General features: G+C 38.5%; 1 protein-coding gene across 1 annotated transcript; it reads left to right on the top strand.

Moving 5' to 3' along the window:
- Positions 1–352: 352 nt before the first annotated feature.
- Positions 353–20,542, top strand: NPFFR2 (neuropeptide FF receptor 2). Its single transcript, XM_008057939.1, has 3 exons — positions 353–706; positions 5,868–5,967; positions 19,459–20,542. The coding sequence occupies exons 1-3, from the start codon at positions 379–381 to the stop codon at positions 20,291–20,293; spliced, it is 1,263 nt and encodes a 420-aa protein (XP_008056130.1). The 5' UTR covers positions 353–378; the 3' UTR covers positions 20,294–20,542.
- The last annotated feature ends 1,076 nt before the right edge of the window (positions 20,543–21,618 follow it).

Raw genomic sequence — 21,618 nt, 5'->3', positions numbered from 1 at the left:
TAATAGGCGAGTTGTACTAGATTACAATCCCCGGAAGCAGAGGGATGGAGAATTTTGGAAGATAAGGGAAGTATTGCAGATGTAGAGGATATGTTCCCCCAAAATGAAATATAGAGTCTATTAAGAAACAAAATATAATAGTAATTGTTATTTGTGGCACAAAGCAGAACTTTCTAATGATCTTGGTGTAAATTCTAATCATTCAAATGCCTTGTGTATAGAATGGTTTTAATGCAAAATTTATGAACTATTATTGAAGGTTCCCTCAAAATTCCACGGCATTTTGAAAGCATCCCTCTTAAGCTCAGGCACAGAATTCATATTCTACTCATTCCTAATGACAGTTTCTTCTCTGCCTCTCCTCTGTTAAGGTTCATCATGAGTGAGACACGGGACTCAAACTCTTCAGAAAGCTGGCATCCCATTTGGAGTGTTAATGACACAAAGCAGCACCTGTACTCAGATATTAATATTACCTATGTGAACTACTATCTTCACCAGCCTCAAGTGGCAGCGATCTTCATTATTTCCTACTTTCTGATCTTTTTCCTGTGCATGGTGGGAAATACCGTGGTTTGCTTTATTGTAATGAGAAACAAACATATGCACACAGTTACTAATCTCTTCATCTTAAACCTGGCCATAAGTGATTTACTAGTTGGCATATTCTGCATGCCTATCACACTGCTGGACAATATAATCGCAGGTATGTTGATTTGTGTGCAGTATAAAGATGATATGAGGAAATGTTTGTCCAATATCCCTGTCGTCATGGCAAAGTCGTTCTTTCACCCATTCATTCATTCACTCATTAACAAATATTTACAGAGGTTACCGGGAATTGCTCTAGACACGTGCCCTCATGGGGTCTACATTCTGAAGGAGAAGGCAGACAATAAATAGGTATATAATTCATCAGAGAATGAAAAGAATTATGGAGGAAAATAAAAGGAACCGAAATGAAAAGTGAGGCTGTTATTTTTGGCATGTTTACTAACGATCATCAGAGAATGAAATCTAGCATTTCTTACCTGAAGCCTTTGAATTTGCTTAATAATGTCTAGAACACACTTAATATGGAAGAAATATTACTATAAACTGTAATGTTCAAGGAATGGATACATCCGGTTTCAACTGATACAATATCTTCTATCTAACATAAAAAGAAACTTAGGCCCTCCTGTGGTTAGCTAAAGAGATTTCTCACAAATTTTGAGGGAAAATTGAACAATCTTAATGATTTTTTTCAAAAAGTAGTAGTTTACATGTACACCATAGATAAGTTAACATTACAAGAGCTAGGGAATGTCCCTATAGACTTCTGGGTCCACAGTACTCCTTTGTTAGCACTTTTTTTTTTTTCCAAGTCGGAGTCTCACTCTGTTGCCCAGGTTGGAATGCAGTGGCCTGCTCATGGCCACCTCAGCCTCGACCTGCTGGGCTCAGGTGATCCTTCCTCCTCAGCCTTCCAAGTAGCTGGAACTACAGGTATGGGCTACCACGCCCAGCTTATTTTTGTTTTACTGTAGAGATGAGGCTGATCTCGAACTTCTACCCAGACTGATCTCGAACTTCTGAGCTCAGGCAATCCTTTCACCTTGGCCTCCCAAAGTGCTGGGATTACAGGCTTGGGCCCGACTGTTAGCACTTCTTTACAAGCTCCAGAATTGCAGGAAAAATTTATCTCCAACTCCAAGTTCAGTTTGAGTGCACAGCACCAGCTTGGGAATATTGGTTGTTTTAGTTAATGAGTGGTAGTCAAGATATTCACACTCCAAATCCACACAAAAATGAAATGATAACAGCCTATCAAATATATTTAGAGCATCATGCATTATGAGCCCTAACATAGCTCTTCTCTTTTTGTAGCATTCTGCATCAGTTTACTAAAATAAGAAAAGAGGTTTCTCTTTGGAATTTCGGTGTCCTTCCTTCCTCTAGAGTGGGGTCAGGGAGAGTTCAGAGTGCCTGTTCTGTCGGTCATGTACTATATAGAGCCAAGGTTTTGTGATACTTATCATTAAAAAAAATTGTTGCTGGGCGCAGTGGCTCACACCTGTCATCCCAGTACTTTGGGAGGTGGAGGTAAGAGGATTGCCTGAACTCAGTAGTTTGAGACCAGCCTAAGCAACTTGGTGAGACTTCGTCTCTACAAAAATCAAAAAATTAACTGGGTGTGGTGGCTGACGCCTGTTGTTCCAGCTACTCAGAAAGCTGAGGTGGAAGGATCACCTGAGCCTAGCAGGTTGAGGTTACAGTGACCATGAGCATGACATTGTACACCAACCTGGGTGACAGAGTGAGACTGATCCTCTCCCCCCCAAAAAAATTGTTGGCCGGGTGGTGGCCCATGCTTGTAATCTCAGTGCTTTGGGCAGCCAAGCTGGGAGAATTGCTTGAGCCCAGGAGTTTGAGGCTGCAGTGAGCTATGGAGCTATTATCACACCACTCCACCCCAACCTAGGTGACAAAGTGAGATCTTGTCCCTAAACAAATAATCAAGTAAAAAGGTATTTATTGAGAATGTAACATTCTCAAGATACTGTGCTAGACAAGGAGAGGGTGTACAAATTGATAAAAATTATTGTTATTGTTCTCAAGTGAGTTATTTTGCCAATAAGAAGTGCTTTCAATATTTTCTCCCATAAATATTTTAAAATTAAATTGTTATTTTACAATTTTTGCACATAGATTACTCCTTCTTGCCTCTTGGTTTTCAATTTCAGAAGGCACCCACTGTCAGCACTTTTTGCCTTCATTTTTGGTAATTGCTACCATATTTCTTAGTAACATTTAAAAAATATATTGTCTTCAAACCGTAGTAGATATAAATTTAGTTCTCATAATCCTCTTCCACCACATAAACACAAACATACATTCACATTCTTCAGCTTTTCTCATTCTCCCATTATAATTATACCATCATTTTTGCTGAAATCAATATTCAGAGTATACATTCCTATTTTATATGCATTTAACCTCTGCTGAGCCCTGAAAAATGCTATGATATCAATTTCTCTCATATTTTTTTTCCCTAGATTTACTAAGGGTATATTTTGATGGGCTTAGTTGTGGGTGTGTACCTATCATTAATATGTCCTCAAACTCTCTTTCAGGAGTGTTATATTCTTGTCAATATCTTTAAACATATCAACCTATAAAATGCATCTTTTTTCTTGGAGGTACCTCTCTTGGTGCTTTTTGTCCTCCTGTTCCTCTTCATACACGTTACTCTCCCAGCATGGAACTCAGCTACTGCTCTGGGATATTCCGTCACAGATACACTAACAATTGTCTTCACCTCTTTGTGTACTCATTGCCCCACTTTCTGGATGCTATATCTTTCTTGTTTTGTTTTGTTTTCTCCTGTGAAACAGACTTTGGAATGAAATGTATTTTTGGGTCTTATACACCTGCTAAAGTATCTTTATTCTATCCTCAATATTTTATTAGTTAGCTGCATGGAGAATTCTAGGTGGCAATTTTCTTCCCTCAGAATTGTGAAGGGATTTCGGTGTTGTGACTGCTGTGAAATGTGATGCGACTACTGAAAAGTCTGATGCCATTTAATTCCTGCTTCTTTTGATTATAATCTATATTTTGGTTTTTTTGGACTGAAAGCTTTTAGAGCTTTCCTTTATCCCTAGTGTTCTGAATTTCATGAAAGTATGCCTTGGATTTAGTCTTTTTGTTTTTCATTTATCATGCAGGACACAAATTAGGCCCTTTCCATCAGAAAATGAATGCCCTGCAATCCAGGAGATTTTTCTTGTAGCATTCTTTTCTGTTTTCCTTTCTTCTACTCATATGAGTCAGATATTGGAGATTCTGAGTTGCCTTTTTCAAAAAAAATCTTTTCTCTTCCATGTTTGTGCCCCTTATTGTTCTATTTTCAAAGATTTTCTTAGCTTCCTTCCAAACTTTATGCTGCATTCCTCATTTTTGTCATCATATCTTAAATTCCTTGAGTTCTTTTTATTTTCTGCATGTTTCTTATACTACCATGCATATCACGTGCTCTATAGGTAAAATATGTTATAAAATAAGTTATATCTCTGAGGTTATTTGCAATATTTCTGTTTGGTTTCCATTTTTTCATCTGTTTGATGCCTGTCAGTTTTCCCAGAAGTGTCTGTTTATTCTTGCTTCCTTTTCTAGTACTTGAGGTTCTGCTAGTGGTAATTGCTACTTAGCTGCTTGCACTTATGTGGCTGCCTGGAAGTTATGCATGCCTGAGATTAAGGTTAGGACAACTAGCCACTTGTTACTTTGGGCTGTTCACTGAGTAATCTATCACTGTCAAAATCTGCATGTCAGTGTTCTTGAATAGGCTGTTTTCCCCAGAAGGAAATTCTCTGATCTCCTGCTGTGGGGATGGAAGGCCAGCTGCTGCATTCTACTCTGGAGCTGAGTGGGTCTCTGGGCAGGTTTTGCTGTGCAAGGGTGATGTACCTTCACTTTTGCTGTGCAGGGGAATGAGGTACTTTCACGCAATCCTTCTGTGTCACTCGAACACTCATCACCCCTGCTTCTGGTGACTTATAGTCGTAGCACATGGAGTTCACCTTCCCAGAGAGTAAATTTCCATTCCTCTGTCGGCATGGGAGAAAAATCAGCAGCATCTGATTGGATTTATACATAATTTTCCATCAATCATGTTGTCCTCCCAAATTCTCATTCAGCAGTACCTGATGCCTCAGTTTCTGTGGATTTGTACTCTTTTGTCCTAGAGTTGTCATTTCAGTGGGGTTTTATGAGGGAGATACCATGAAACATATGCTTATTCTTCCATGTTCCACCATGGGCTACACACACCTTTTGCATTTTTTGTTGAAAAACAATACTGTCACAACCTAACAAATTTTAGGACTGGGAAAACATATTCTCTTTTAGTTTTCTTTCAGTAGAGTCACCCAAGGTCTTATTTTAAAATGGTCTAGATAGGTGGTTTTAAAAACATATATACTTGGGTATTTAGGTTATTTAAGATCTTTTAAATTAGCTGGGAATATTTCATTTTTGAAAAATTGAAATAAATTGCATGGTTTTTTAAAAAAGATAAATATTAAAAGTCAGAGAAATGTGCGGCATTCATCTTTTGAGAAAATAGAATATTTACTTAGGGAAGAACCTTGTTACTTTACCATATTAGCAAATGAGTGCTTAGAATATCAAATTGCGATAGTAATTTTACTAATTTCTTTCATAAACTTTGTTGTAGCTAAGGTTTAGTTAGGAAGTAATTCCAATAGACTATTTTTGTTCATACAAAGTACTCTTTGATCTGAAAGTGCCTCTGAGGTAAATTTACTAATTATATTCTATGTAAACCAATATAGCTTATTTATTTTGTACATAACTCCTGATTTCAATAAAAGTCATAATTGTATGAAGGTCAATAGTTTGTAATCTGGAACCCACAACCAAGGTTCAAGTCCTTAATATGCTGGTAAATATCTGTGGTAAGATATGTGGTCTTTGTCTGTTTGTTACGTTGTCTATATTGCAAGAGAATAATAAAGTCTTTGAATGCATGTTATGTAGATTAGAAATGTTAATAGATACAAACCACTTATTATAGTGCGTAGAATGTAGTAACTGCCATATAAGTTTTGACATTACTGTTAGTGTATTGAAAAACAGAGTTCTAGAGATATTAGGGAAAAATGCTAAGAACATTGATTGTCCTCTGGCATTCATTTAGTAAACAGTTGCATTGATCTTGATTTCACACCTTCTGTTTATATTTTCAGTGAGGTTTTAAATACATATAATCTTTTGAAAGACTGTTGCTTTTCAGTCTTATATTTTCAGTGAGATTTAAAAAATATATAATCTTTTGAAAGACTGTTCCTTTTCTCTTTCAGGATGGCCATTTGGAAATACAATGTGCAAGATTAGTGGACTGGTCCAGGGAATATCAGTAGCAGCTTCCGTCTTTACATTAGTTGCAATAGCAGTGGATAGGTAAGTCAGCAGCAAACTCCAAATCCAGAAAAATGGGCATGTCTTCAAGCAATCCACCTGAAAAATATGTGACCTACTATATATTCACATATCTTCTCCAAAATGTGTTACTAATATCTACCTCTTTAAGAGCATGGTATATACCTACTAAAGGTTTGGTAATAAAATAAAACTATTGAATTTTTATTCTTCACATTTAAAATTTAAATAATTAGGTATGGTACAATTTTACTATTTTCACATTAGAATCTAGAATTTTCTAAATGGAAATGCAAATGTGCTGAAATAACTCTGAAATTTTATCTAGATTTTAAAATTAAAAAACATTCATCCATTTATTCATTTAGACACTTTGTTGAGAGTTTATGACAAGCCAAGTGTGTAACATCTAAAACAAATTAGATGAGATGCTGCCTCAGGAAGTCTACAATCTGGTAGCATAGACACACTCATTAAAAAAATTTATGAATAATGCTATCGAATGCAGGTTCAGTTAATAACAGCTATACAAAAGAGAAAATAACCAATTCTACCTGTCAGGACAAATAAGTGGGTTCACAGAAGAGGTGAGACCAGTCTAAATCTTGAGGAATCAGAAATTTGTTTTGGAAAGAAGTTGGAGGAAGCGTATCTTGGAAGATTAACATATACATAGAGCACCTGAAATGGAGAGCACTTGTCCAGAGACGTGCAGAGAGGTAGTTCAACTGGAGCAGCAAAGGCAGAGTGGCACGCTGGGCCACAAAAGGAGGCAAACAGAGATTTTCAACAGGCTTATCTTCCACTTTAAGGAGTGTAAACTTTGTTCAGATCATGGCAGAAAGCTGTGAAAGTCTTTTTTTTTTTTAATTTTTATTATAAAGATGTGGGTTACAATTTAGGGTTTGGTATACAAACATTGATCGTGCAGGTACCCCTGTTAATGAGGTGTGCCCCTCCTACTCCTAGCAATTTTCCTCAACTGCCAATCCCACCCACCACCCCCAACAACAGTTTCCCATTATTGTCAATTGCTTTTTTATAGCATTATAATTGTTCAAGGTCCTCTTATGAGTGAGAACATATGGAAATCTGTTCTTTGTTTCTGTGATAAATCACTGAATATGATCAACTCCAAATCCATCCAGGTTGCCGCAAAGTTCATATATTTGTCGTTCTTTATGGCTACAAGATATTCCATTGTGTATGTGTATCACATTTTTAAAATCCAGTCCAGCTTCGATGGGCAACGTGGTTGGTTCCATGTTTTTGCTATTGTGAATAGAGCTACAACAAACATACGTGTGCAGGTATCTTCTTTGTAGAATAATTTCAGTTCTTCCAGGTATATTCTCAATAGGGGAATTGCTGGGTCATGTGGAAGGTAAATTTCTAGTTCTTTCAGAAATCTCCAGACTGTTTTCCAGAGAGGTTGTACAAGTTTGCATTCCCACCAGCAGTGTAGAAGCACTCCTTTTTCTCCACATCCTCGCCAGCATCTGTTGTTGTTTGTTTTATTAATGATGGCAATTTTTAAGGGGTTAGGTGGTATCTCAATGTGGTTTTGATTTGCATTTCTCTGATGATGAGGGAGGATGAGCACTTTTTGCATGCGTCTGTTGGCTGCCCGTATATCTTCTTTTGAGAAGTGTCTATTCATGTATTTTGCTCACTTTTTAAAGGGGTTGTTTGTTTTTTTCCCTTCGGTGCGTTTGAGTTCCTTGTAGATCCTGGATGTTAGGCCTTTGTCAGATACACAGTTAGCAAATATTTTTCCCATTCTGTGGGCTGTCTTCCTGCTCTCTTGATGGTTTCTTTTGCTTTGCAGAAGCTTGTTAATTTGATGAGGTTCCACTTATCTATCTTATTTCTTAAGGTTTTGGCCTTTAGGGTTCTGAGAAGAAATTGGTTCCCAGTTCCAATTTCCATAAGTGTGTCTCCTGTGTTTTCTAAGATTCTTATAGTTTGAGGTTTTACGTTTAGGTCTTTGATCCATTTAGAGTTGATTTTTGTGTATGGTGATAGGTAGGGGTCCTGTTTCCATCTTCTGCATGTGATCAGCCAGTTTTCCCAGCAGTCTTTACTGAATAGATTTTCCTCTCCCCAGTCATTGTTTTTGGAGGTTTTGTTAAAGATGAGTTGGTTGAGGAATTGACGCTTTGCTTCTGGAATCTCTATCCTGCTTCATTGCTCTATGTGCCTGTTTTTATACCAATACCAGGCTATTTTGATTACTGTAGCCTCATAGTAGAATTTGAAGTCTGAAAGTGTGATACCTCCTGCTTTGTTTCTCTTGCTAAGGATTGTTTTGGCTATTCATGGTCGTTTATGTTTCCATATGAATTTTTGTATTGTCACTTCCTAGTCTGAGAAGAATGATGTTGGTAACGTATGGGTATTGTGTTGAATATGTAGATTGTCTTTGGACGGATGGACATCTTAACAACGTTGATTCTTCCTATCCATGAGCATGGTATATTTTTCCATTTGTTTGTGTCTTCTTGGATTTCTTTGAGCAGTGTTTTGTAGTCCTCATTGTAAAGGTCTTTCACTCCTCTGGTTAGGAAGATGCCGAGGTATTTCATTTTTTTGGTGGCTATTGTAAATGGGATTGTACTTTTCATTCGGTTCTCTGCCTGCTTTTTGTTGGTATATAGGAATGCAATTGACTTTTGCGTGTTTATTTTGTACCCTGAGACTTTGCCAAAGTCCTTTATCAGTGTCAGTAGGTTTTTGACAGATCCTCTTGGATGTTCAAGGTCTAGAATCATATCATCAGCAAAGAGGGATAACTTGACTTCCTCTTTTCCTATTTAGATAACCCTGATTGTCTTTTCTTGCCTAATTGCCTGTGCTAGGACTTCCATCACAATATTGAACAAGAGGGGTGAGAGTGGGCAGCCTGTCTTTATCCAGTTTTCATGGAAAATGCTTCTAGTTTCTGTCCATTTAGCAATATGTTAGCTGTGGGTTTGTCATAAATGGCACTTACTATTTTGGGGTATGTTCCTTCTATACCTAGGTATTTGAGGGCTTTTATCAAGAAGGGATGCTGGATTTTATCAAAAGGTTTTTCTGCATCTAATGAGATAATCATGTGGTTCTTGTTTTTACATCTGTTGAAATATTTAATTACATTTATGGTCTTGTGACTATTGAACCAGCCCTGCATCTTGGGGATGAAGCCTACTTGATCATGGTGGATGATTTTTGAGATGTGTTTTTGGAACCAATTTGCTAGAATTTTGTTGAGGATTTTTATATCTATTTTCATAAGGGATATTGGTGTGTAGTTCTCTTTCTTTGTTGCATCTTTACCCAGTTTGGGTATCAGTGTAATGTTAGCTTTGCAAAATGATTTGGGGAGAATTCCATCTTTCTCAATTGCCTGGAATACTTTCAATAGGATTGGTATCAGCTCTTCCTTGCATGTTTTGTAGAATTCTGCTGGAAAGTCATCCAGTTCAGGTCTTTTTTTGGTAGGTAGTTTTTGTATGACAGAGTCAGTTTCCTGGATTGTTATTGATCTATTTAGCATCTCAATGTCTTCTTGTTTCAAACTGGGTAGGTTGTATGATGTCAGAAAGTCTTCCATTTCATCTAGGTTATCAAGTTTTTTCCATATAGGTGTACATAGTAATTTCTGATAATCTTTTGTATTTCTTCAGGGTCAATTGTGATTTGATCTTTTGTATTTCTGATTGTGTTTATTTGGGCTTTTTTCTCTCTTTTTCTTGGTCAGCCTGGCTAGGGGCCCATCAATCTTGTTAATTCTTTCAAAGAACCAGCTTTTTGTTTTGTTGATGTTTTCTATGATATTTTTGTCTTGTATATCCCGTATTTGGGCTCTTATTTTTGTGATTTGGGGTCTTGTGCTAAAGTTGGGGTTTTGGTGGTCTTCTCTTTCTAGCTTCCTTAGGTGATTTGTTAGGCTCTCCACTTGTGATCTTTCCATTTTCTTGATGTGTGCTCGTAGGGATATAAATTCCCCTCTTAAAACTGATTTTATGGCATCCCAGAGGTTTTGGTAAGATGTTTCTTCATTTTCATTTGTTTTCAGGAATCTATTACTTTCTTCTTTGATTTCAGTGTTGACCAAGTCATTGTTCAGCATCATGCTGTTTGGTGTCCATGTCTTTGTGGATGTGGGGGAAACTTTGTTGGTGTTGATATTTATTTTTATTCCACTGTGTTCTGAAAAGGTACATGGCAAGATTTGAATCTTGTGAAATTTGTTTACATTTTGTTTATGGCCAATGATGTAGTCGATCTTGGAGTATATTCCATGTGGTGGTGAGTAGAATGTATATTCTGTGGTCTTTGGGTGGAGGGTTCTGTAAGTATCAATTAAGCCCATTTGTTCAAAGGTCTCATTGAGGTTCTGGGTGTACTTGCTGATTTTTTGTCTTGATGATCTGTCAAGGGTTGTGAGGTATCAAAGTCCCGAGCTATGATAGTGTTAGAGTCAATCTCTTTTATAAGTTTGCCTAGAAGCTGCTTTATGAACATTTGTGCTCCTATGTTAGGTGCATATTTGTTTAGGATGGATATTTCTTGTTGATGGATCAAAACTTTTATCATTATATAATGAACTTCTTCATCTTTTTTGATTTTTGATAGCTTAAAGTGTATTTTTTTCTGAGATTAAGATTGGAACTCCAGCTTTCTTTTGTGTTCCACTTGCCTGAAAATTTGTTTCCCATCCTCTTACTTATCTCACCAGAAAGGACTGTGACTGTCCTTTCTGGTGAGATGAGTCTCTTGGAGACAATATATTGTTACCTCATGATATTTTATCCATTTTGTCATTTTGTGTCTTTTTGGTGGTGTATTTAGTCCATTCATATTCAGGCTAACTACTGAAATGTGAGGGTTTATCTTTGTCATGATGTTCTTATAGAATTGTACTTGTTTGTTTGTTGTCTTTCTTTTGGTTTTAGGGGTTGGTTCATGTGTGTTTTCAATCTTTTTCCTGCACGCTTGTGAAGAAAATTGTTCTTTTCCCCTTTTTATCTTAAGAGTTTCTTGTAGGGTTGGCATAAGTTCTTAGGGATTGGATGTCTGGGAAAGATTTTAATTCTCCCTCACTGATGAAGCTTAGCTTGGCTGGGTAGGTTATTCTTGGTTGAAATTGTTTATTTTTGAGAACTTGAATATTGGACTCCAAGCTCTCCTAGGCCGAAGTGTTTCTGTAGATAAATCTGCTGTAATTCTTGTTGGTCTTCCCTGGTAGGTAGTCTGATCTTTTTCTCTTGCTACTTTTAGGATTTTTTCTTTTATATCTACTTTGTTCAGGCAGATTATTATGTGACTAGGATTTGGTCTTCTTATTTGTTGTCTTTCTGGGATTCTCTGAATTTCTTGTGTTTGAATTTTTGTATCATTAATGAGGTGAGGGAAGTTTTCTTGAATAATTCCATGGAACGTTTATTCCAGGGTGGTCTCTGTCTCTTTTTCTGCCTCAGGGAGGTCAATTACTCTTAGATTCATTCTCTTTAAGTAATCGTTCATCTCTTGAAGGTTTTGTTCTGTCTTTTTAAGCTTCCTTTCTATGTTTTTGATAGTTTGGTTTAGTTCTATATTTTGGTCTTCAAGTTCTGAGATTCTGCCTTCTGCTTGGCTAACACTGCTTTCTATGTTTATTAGTTTGTTATTTATTCCAATCACAGTATTCTTTACTACAGTTATCTCAGTTATCAACTCCTTCCTATTTTCCTTTTGTCTCTTCTCCATTCTTTTTATTCTCTCTCTTAATGTCTTGATATCTGGGTTTGTAGTATGTGATCAGTCATTCTGGGGACTCTTCATTGTTTTCATTCCGAAGTCTGTTTTCTCAATATCTGATCTCCCAGGATTATGTATGAGACCTATAGTGTTCTTTTGATTTTTCTATATTTGTGTTGATTTGCCTCCCCACTACTTCCCCCCTCCCGTCTTCTTTAAATCTGTTGTTCAGGGGTGGTGGAGTTGCTTTTTGCTTCTCTTTGCTCAATCTCCTATTCTTCCTCATGTCCATCTTCTGACTTTGTTCATATCTGAGGCTGGACTGTAGGTTGAGGGTTATACATTGTGCAGCTTTGAAATTTATTTGAGGGGGGAGCTGTGATTCAAAATTTATCTGCAGTTCCCACTATCCACAGACAGGTTATGGATATGCTGGATCTTGCTTCCCACTGCCTTGTAATCTGTTCATGAAGCAGGGGTATTGGTTTGCTCCCTCTTGAGATGTATTGCTCCCTTACACAACCATAAGGTCTTTGCTCCCAAGTTGGAGATTGGGCAGAGCTCAGTGGGCATGTTACTGCAGGTCTCTGCCTGGTCACAGGGCTCCAGGTGATCCTAGATTCTACTGAAGCCAGATCCAGCTGGGGGTGGGGGGCAGAGTGCGAGACAGCTGGTGCTGTAGGTCGGAATGTCACATGCAGCTTGGGCCTCTTTTTTTCTTTATTCTTAGATCCCAGGCTGGAGGATGTGCACAGCCGGTTGGAGTTCATGGGGCAATGCAGGACTCTGACTGGTCTCAAGCTCCAGCTGTTCTCTGGTCCCGCTGTGGTCAGGGTCCAGTCAGGGGTGGTAGAGTGCGAGACTGCTGGGCGTTGTTGGTCAGTGTAGTGGTCAGGTTGGCTGGGGTGGGGTGGTGTAACCTAGTACTCAACAGGGAAGGAACCTTGGGCCTCCCTGGGTGGTGGAGGCTTGGGGTGTGGTTGTGCCCTACAGCCAGGGAGGAAGCCTGGAGTTCCATGGATGGCACTGGCTTGGGGCAGGGTGGAGTGCTTAGGTCTTGGAGGGGGCCTGGAGCTCTGAAGGGCATACGCCGAGGGCCTCCACGGGCAAGTGGCGGCAGCTTAAGGAGGGGCTGGGCGCTTCAGCCAGGTCGGGGGCCTGGAGTTCTGAGGGGAGGCACCGAGGGCCTGTGTGGGTGGTGGCGGCTTTGGGCCTGGTGGGGCGCTTCAGTCAGGGGGGAGCCTGTAGCTCTGAGGGGTGGGCGCGTAGGGCCTCCACGGCCAGCAGCAGCTCGAGGAGGGGATGGGCGCCTCAGTCCAGGTGGGGGACGGAGCTCCAAGGCACAGGCCCAGGCACAGGGCCCTATGCAGGTAGCAGCAGCCTTGGGCCTGGTGGGGCACCCCAGCCATGGATGGAGCCGGTAGCTCCGAGGAGTCGGAGTATGGCCTCCCTGGATGAAGGCAGCTTGAGATGGGACTGGGCACCTCAGCCAGGGCAGGGACCCAGACCTCCAAGGGGCTTCAGCCAGGGATGGAGTCGGTATCTCCAAGGGGCAGGCACCTATGGTCTCCCTGGGCAATGGCAGCTTGAAATGGGGCTGGGCGCCTTAGCCAGGGTGGGGATCTGGAGTTCCGAGGGGTGGGCGCTGGCAGCGGCTTTGAGCCATGTGCGGGGCACTTCAGCCAGGGATGGAGCTGGTAGCTTCGAAGAGGGGCGGGTGCAGAGGCCTCCATGGGCTGTGGTGGCCTGAGCAGGGTTGGGCGCCCCAGCCAGGGAGGGAGCCAGTAGTGGCTGGGTGCCCGGCAGTGCTGTGTAGCCAGCGAGGGAACCCAGATCTCCACAAGGCGGTATCTACAGGCAGTGGCGGCTTGGTGCCAGGTGAGGTGGTGTAACAGGGGAGGGGGCCGGGAGCTCCACGTGGCTGGGGACTGGGACCACCTGGGACGGAACAGTGGCAGCTGTGGCCCATGGTAGCCGGGTGGTGCATGGAACTGAGGGCCTCTAGGTCTTGGAACACTGTGGTTGGTGGGGGCCGAGGGGTTAGGGGAGAGCAAGAGTCTTTATGGGAACTCACTTTCCAAGAATCTCACAGTCCCACCTGTGCCGTTGCCATGTCACTGGAACTGGAAGTCGTTTAAACAAGAGAATTATGACTCACTTTTCACTTTAGAAAAACTAGCAGTAAATGAAATGGACTGGAGTGATGTGAGATTAGAGACAAGGGCAGCAGCGTCTGTAACAACATAGGTAGGAGAGGATGGACACATCTACTGAGTCAGTGGCAATGGAGGGAAGGGACACTTGAGTGGGAAACTGAGCAATGACCTGGAAGATGTCTCCCTAAGTGGAACGGGTTTAAGGAAACAACCACCAGACGACAGTGTGTGTGTGTGTGTGTGTGTGTGTGTGTGTGTGTGTGTAAAGAGAGAGATAGCGAGGTTAAAAAATGTAAAATGCAGTGAAATCGTTGACATCAAAAACACAAGTTGATAGAGTCTATTTTTAATATTAATCTATTATTTGCATAATGGTTTAATCTATTCCTTAGAATCTATCATGTAGATCTTTATTTATTTGGTTTACAGGCAAAAAGAGTAAAATTTAAGCATATGCCAAAGATATAAGATTTGCTTAAACTTTGTGGGGGTTAATGATTTCCAAAATTGCTATACTGAATTATTTTATTTATATGCCACTTATTTATTTGTAGTATTAGTACCAATAAGTAGTGCCACTACTAAATTATTGTTTTATGTGAGTGTTTATAATAAATTCTATAGTTATATCACTGCATATATTTAGAATGAATAAAATACTATAATATCATTTGCATTTTCTATTTGAATCTTGAGTCATGTGTACTTCCTCGTTGTGTTTAGTACTTAAATATCCTTAAATTCTTTTCTCGCTGTTTCCATCATGCCTCCTGAACATAGATTTAGACATAAACATTGATCTTCATTCTGAAAAGTAAGTGAGATTAGAATCAATAAATAGCTTATGCTACTTTTAATGAATAATTTTACAGTGATTAAGAGGAATGAATTAGGTCATAATAAATCAACATGCATACACCTGGAAAGCATAGCATCTTAGAAAAAGTTTGCATAATGATACATACAATATGGTGTTATATGTAAAATTTAAATCATAGATGATGACATACTGTAAAAGCATAAGACCATGAACAGAATAGATACATAGCAATGTTGGGATGTCTGGGGAGAAAGGAAGAATGGGTTTGAATAAATTAACTAAGAATATTTCAACTATATAATGTTTTTTTTCTTTTTAAAACCCCTTGTAAATATGACAAATAGTTAATATTTGTTGCATTTGGGTATCAATAACACAGGTATGCATTGCCTTTTTTGTCAAATTTTCTAAATTCTTGAAAAACCTTAAAAGTGAGATTAATCAATACATGAATATAGGGATTACTTTTATTTTTTGTATGGAGTGTTACTTTTTTAGAGAGATACTTTACTTTAGACACATGTATTTTACATGTGTCTGATTTGCTTCAATGAGGTAATTTTGTTTGCATTCGTTTTTAATTGTTCTGAGGTGGCACCAGTAAAATAAAATAATACTAAAATGTTCTTTTTGATAAATGTGCATTTAAAAAATATTGATAACAGCAAAATGCATAGATAACCAGATAGCTATATCTTTCATTTAAATAGAAGTACTTGATTTGAAAATATCTTTATAGGCAAGAAAACAGTGAACTTTATTAAAAATGTTCCTCATATCATCTTATAATTAAAAGGCATAAACATTATTTTAATTCAAGAATTGGCATAAATAGCTTATTATGGAAGTTTCAAAGAAAAGTTTTCTTTTTTTATATGACTGAAATATTTTAAAAAGAAATATAGGAATTATTTATTTATTTCATTGCATAGCAATCAACCCTTCATTGTTATATTTAAATTTTTTTTAAGTTTTTATTTTAAAGATGTAGGGTATAATTCAGGGTTAAGTAAACAAATGTTCATTATGCAGGTACCCTTGTTGATGAGGAGTGCCCCCCCACCCCGACAGAATTCCACTATTGCCAATCCCCCCCCGCCCCACTCCTAAGCAATTTCCCACTACCTACAATCCTTTTCTTCTTATAGTATTATGATAATTGTTCAAGGTGAGAAGAACAATTATTCTCTTATGAGTGAGAACGTGATTCTCAGTTCTTTGCTTCTGTGATAGATCACTCAGTATTATAGACTCTAAGTCCACCCAAGTTGCTACAAAGTTCATACTTATATTTAAACCTTATACTCAAATTTATGAATTTCAGAACTCTATTTTTCAGAATTTATTTAGTTTGATTGAAATAAGGACAGTTCTGTTCTTTTTCTATTATAAGTTTATATCAATGAGGAGAAAACTATACTAAGCAATTGTTTAGAACTGGGTAAGTACGAAATATTTTAATGCTGCTTCTACAAAATAAATATCTTTTCATATACTGTGAAATCTTGGAGTCCTTATCTCAACTACAGGAGGAAAAGGAAAAATCACTAACCTAAGACGGCATTTTTGAGAAATTATCAGTCTTAAAGTAGTATAGTACAGGTAATACTATGTTTCAAAAGTGTTCAAAACCATCTGTATGCCAATGACTCCATATTTTAGTCAGAGTTCTCCGGAGAAACAGAACCAATAACAATAGTCACACATAAACACACACACACACACACACACACAGAGAGAGAGAAAGAGAGAGAGAGAGAGAGAGAGAGAGAGAGAGAGATTTTTTGGAAGGAATTGGCTCACATAATTAGGAAGGCTGATAAATCCCATAATATGCTGTCTGTCAATTGGAGATCCAGAAAAGCCAGTGATATAATTCGGTTCAAGTCCAAAGCCTGAGGACTACAGAAAGCCAATGATGTAAATGCCATTCTGAGGGAGAAGAAGATAGTATCAGATTTTCTAGATTGAGCTGAAAGGCAGGAAAAAAACGGAGGGCAGATTCCTCCTTCCTCCGCCTCTTGTTCTATTCAGACCCTCAACAGATTGGATGATGCCCCGTCACATTAGGGATGGCAATCTACTCTATTGAACCCACTGGTTCAAATGCTAACCTTATCTGTAAAGATTTTCACAGGCATACTCAGAAATAAGATCAATCTGGGCACCCGTTAGCCCACTCAAGTTGACACTTCTATAGAAGATGCTCTCAGTACATATGTCTCTGGCACCTTTCAGTGAGTTCTGCTTTACATCCAATTGCTAGTATTTTTATCTCTATGTCTCCTATCCAAATTGTGCAAAGTTTCCCTGTTCTTAAGAAGAGGTCAGAAGTGTCAGGAAATTAATACCTCTAGAAACAGTCTTCAATTAAAAGTTTATGGGAGTCGGTGTAGAAATACTCAGTTTTCTCTCCTCTCAGGTTAGGTAATTTTGAAACTAACGGCTTGATACACATCCTTTACTACCTACCTTACCTTCCATGTATCACTTCTTTATACTTTCAGTTATCTACTGCTACATAATAAGCCACCCCAAAAACAAAGCACTTAGTGAGTTAACAATGACAGTAATATTTGTTATGGTCATGCATCTGTGATATGTACACGTTCAGCAAGTACAGCTTATCTCTTCTACTTGGTATCAGGTGGTTCAGCTTCAAGGTTAAGGCTAAAGCCTCTTTCACTCTTATCTTGGGAAGACTTGCACAGGTGGGGGCTAAAAGAACAGGAGGTACTCAGGCACTCTATCTGTATTGGTGTCTCCACACTGGCTCTCCATCATAGCGACTTCAAGGCACCTGGACTTCTTGTCTGTCCGTTCAGAGCTCTGAAGCCTGTGTCCTGAGCTGTGTCTGAGAGGGTACCAGCAAAAGTCATGCAGTAGCATTTCTGTTGCACTCTTTTCATGAGAACTGAGTCATTAGCCCATAGTCAAGGGGAAAGGAATAGGATTTGGGAGAAATGTCAAAGAACTTGGACATGTTTTAAAACCACCACACATTTATTCCTTGCACTTACACTCAGATGCTTCCTAAATTCCTTAATTGTAAAAATGGTTCTGCCTCTAGCCATGTAATATCCTTCAATGAATCCCTATCACTCTTTGAATAAAGTCCAAACTCTTTAGCACAATTTTAGTAATTACTATACTGTGTTTACTCTTTCCATTGGTTTTTCTTAGTAGGAACCACTCTCTATTTTGTTGGTCTTTGTTTTCCTGAATATACATATATATATATACACACACATAATGTGTCTGTGTGCATATATATTTGTTTAATAAAGAAATAAAAAATATCTAAAACTTCATTAGTTTGTTTTCAAAAATAACAAAATACCTAAAATATGCCTATGTAATTACCCATCGTTTCAGGTGGGTGAATGGTAGCATTATTGATTAGAAGACCAGAGAGACACTTGGATGTTAAGAGAGAAGACCTTACACAAGAGGGAGTTACAAAAAATGACAAAGAGCAGTCAGAGCTCAAGCTAACTAATCTTTCTATGAAGATATGTCAGATAAGTTAATTTGGAGTTGCTGCTTAGCCACTTAAAGCTCTACATTTTCTTATCTGCCGATCTGGAAAGTAACAATTTTTATAGCACTTCAGTTTTATAAAGGCATTATACAGATCAGAGATTAAATAAATAATAGTACTTTGAAGAAATATAAAATGTTACACAGTTGCATGTTAGTATGATTATCTTACAATTAACATAATGAACTTCAATAATGACAATAACAAGAGCCACAATAACAAAATAGTAGTAAGATAAATCAAGCTTACTCTACATACTGATGTGGAATTTTCATGCTCACCAGAGGACATTGAATGTTAGGAAGGATCATAATCAGAACTCATAATGAAAACTCACAGACTTTTATAGCTGTGAAACAAATCACCCAAATGCTTAATGGCTTTAGACAACATTGCTCTATTACTTATTTCTCATGGTCCCATGGGTTAAGGGTTCCACCTGTCATAGCTGGAATCACTCATGCTGCAGCATTGCTCTGGGACAGAAACACCCAAAATGGACAAACCGTTATCCCCAAGGGTCTTTCTCCACATGCCTCTCATCTAAATTAAGCTCCTTGCAACCTGGAAGCTGTCTTTTAAGAGAAAGCATTCCAAAAGGACAAGCCCCAGTGTGCAAGAGCATTAAAAGCTTCTGCTTGCCTTGTGCTTGCTAATGTCATATTAGCAAGTGACATAGCCAAGCATACATACAATGTGTAGGGGACCACACAAGGGCATTAGGAAGAAAGAACTCAAATTAAGAGTTTAAATTAACAGCTTATTGATTGTTACTGATTTTACAGTCTATGTCACTACCATAGAGCTAGCAGTCTACTGAGCACACTGTAGAAGTTAAGAGTAAGTGCTCTAAAGCCAAATTACTTGTGTTAAAAAAATCCCATGTAACTGTGGGCCAGATTTTTACCTTTCTTAAGTCTGTTTTGCCATCCTTTAAATAGGGAGGCTTAAAGAGACGGTCCATGCAAACCAATGGAACAAGGTTTCAAATGTTCCTGTTCAATATATGCTAGTTACCATTGTTACTTTCTATTATTCATAGTGTCTGATATATTATGCTTATTCAAATTTTGAGTTTAATTTTTTCTCATGTATCAGTTACAGAAAATGGCCATGCCGCTCTACTATAATTCTGTGAAAGGACTATGGATGGGAGGCCCATAATTACTTAAATAATTTAAGTAATCTATTTTTCATGGATAAGTAATTTATTCATGACTTGGTCAGAAGTTATGGGGCAGTGCCTCATTGATGTTTGCCTTCAATTTCAGGTTCCGATGTGTTGTCTACCCTTTCAAACCAAAGCTCACTATCAAGACTGCATTTGTCATTATTGTGGTCATCTGGGTCCTGGCCATCACCATTATGTCTCCATCTGCAGCAATGCTACATGTACAAGAAGAAAAATATTACCAAGTGAAACTCAACTACCAGAATAAAACGAGCCCAGTCTACTGGTGCCGGGAAGACTGGCCAAATCAGGAAATGAGGAAGATCTATACCACTGTGCTGTTTGCCAACATCTACCTGGCCCCCCTATCGCTCATTGTCGTCATGTATGCAAGGATTGGGATTTCACTCTTCAGAACCACAGTGCCCCACACAGGCAGGCAGAACCAGGAGCAGTGGCACGTGGTGTCCAAGAAGAAGCAGAAGGTCATTAAGATGCTTCTGATCGTGGCCCTCCTTTTCGTCCTCTCCTGGCTGCCCCTGTGGACTCTAATGATGCTCTCAGACTATGCTGACCTTTCTCCGAATGAACTGCAGGTCATCAACATCTACGTCTATCCTTTCGCACACTGGCTGGCCTTTGGCAACAGCAGTGTCAACCCCATCGTTTATGGTTTCTTCAATGAGAATTTCCGCCGTGGTTTCCAAGATGCTTTCCAGCTCCAGCTCTGCCAAAAAAGAGCAAAACCCAAGGAAGCCTATGCCCTAAGAGCTAAAAACAACATGATCATAAACACATCTAATCAACTTGCCCAGGAACTTACATTTCAAAACCCACATGGGGAAAATTTGCTTTATAGGCCAAGTGCAGAAAAACCCAAGCAGGAATTAGTGACGGAAGAATTGAGAGAAGCTACCAATAGCAGTGAGATTTAAAAGGAGCTACTGTGAGAATCCTAATTCTACCATGTGTTTTATGTTTAATATCATCACTTTTTGTGGCTTTGTACTTCAATTATTTCTAAGAATGTTCTAAAGAAAATATTTATTGAGAGCCTTGTCTGGCAAGAAAAAAAATGAGTAAACAAAAATGGTCAAATGATCATAACTAATCTTATGGGGTACAAAATATGTACAATGACTCATACGAGTTGGCATAAATAAATTCATTTCTAGGAAACAGTTTTCAAAGCCTGACCTTTCCCAATGTAATCATTCGTGTATGAGTCAAACAAATCAAGCATGTGTGTGAGTGTGTATATACGTTTTTCCTCAAATTGTGATAGATGAGCAAGGCTTTGCATGAAACTGCATTTTGTCAATTCTCCCTTTGATTTTGGGTTTGACATTTTAGGCTACAGAATTATTAATCTGCTTGTGTTTTTAATATGTACTAGTTTTCTAAGAAGTGTATTGAATGTCATGAAGTTATTTGCTACTGTTTCTTCATCTCCATTAAATGAATGGGATTAATCTAGAGGAAGCAAGATATTGTAGGTCCATGGATGATTGTGTCATAGAGGACCTCACCCGTGTGTTAGAACTTCAGTAGCAAATACAGAGACACATATATCTTTGAATTTAAAAGTTGTATTATTTCAAAAAGAGTACAAAGGACGTGTTGTTGGTTTTTTTAATAAATGACATGTATGCCTTAGTTGTACCCACATTCGTTAGAGAGTTGATTCAGAATCCCAATTTGAACCCCCTTTCTGACAGAATCTCTGATATAAAGAGGCAAGTCCTTTAATAATGCAGCATTTAGTAGAGGAATGACACCATTCTTTTGAAATGTTTAATCACAGAAGTTCACAATCATCATAAGACTCTCATATAGAGAGCAAGAACAGGTAGAGACTATCACTTTCTGATGGGCCTCCTGATGGATAAACGTATCTACCAACACCTGAAACTCATAACTAAATTGCTTGCCTTTTACTTCTTACCTATCTGCTCTCTATTACTTTCAATCTCGTATTACCTAATGGTTGCAAATATTTCCTCACTGAATCTCATCCTGATGTTCAGTCGTACCTTCTTCAATTCTTTCTACAGTTGACAAAATAATATTCTGAAGTAGATGACTGATTTTTTTCTGCTTACTAAAAAGCCTACAGAAACTTTCTGCTTATTAAAAGATGTACAGGTACTCAAAGCCCACCATGGCCTGGCCCTCATCTTCTGACGCTTCTTGGGCACATATTGTTTTCTAAACCCCAGTGAAAGATGGTCAGCTAGGTTGTGGTGCTTTTTTTTTAATC

The sequence above is a fragment of the Carlito syrichta genome, unplaced genomic scaffold (genome assembly GCF_000164805.1).
Source record: "Carlito syrichta isolate Samal-C Ts95f unplaced genomic scaffold, Tarsius_syrichta-2.0.1 Scaffold303158, whole genome shotgun sequence".
Taxonomy (NCBI): domain Eukaryota; kingdom Metazoa; phylum Chordata; class Mammalia; order Primates; family Tarsiidae; genus Carlito; species Carlito syrichta.
The sequence above is the reverse complement of the archived record's forward strand: the minus strand, read 5'-3'. Positions and strand labels throughout refer to the sequence as shown.

Coding starts and splice junctions, on each gene's coding strand:
- NPFFR2 (XM_008057939.1), top strand. CDS start 379: ATGAGTGAGACACGGGACTCAAACTCTTCAGAAAGCTGGCATCCCATT. Junction 707..5,867: donor GCTGGACAATATAATCGCAG/GTATGTTGATTT, acceptor TTTCTCTTTCAG/GATGGCCATTTGGAAATACA. Junction 5,968..19,458: donor GTTGCAATAGCAGTGGATAG/GTAAGTCAGCAG, acceptor CTTCAATTTCAG/GTTCCGATGTGTTGTCTACC.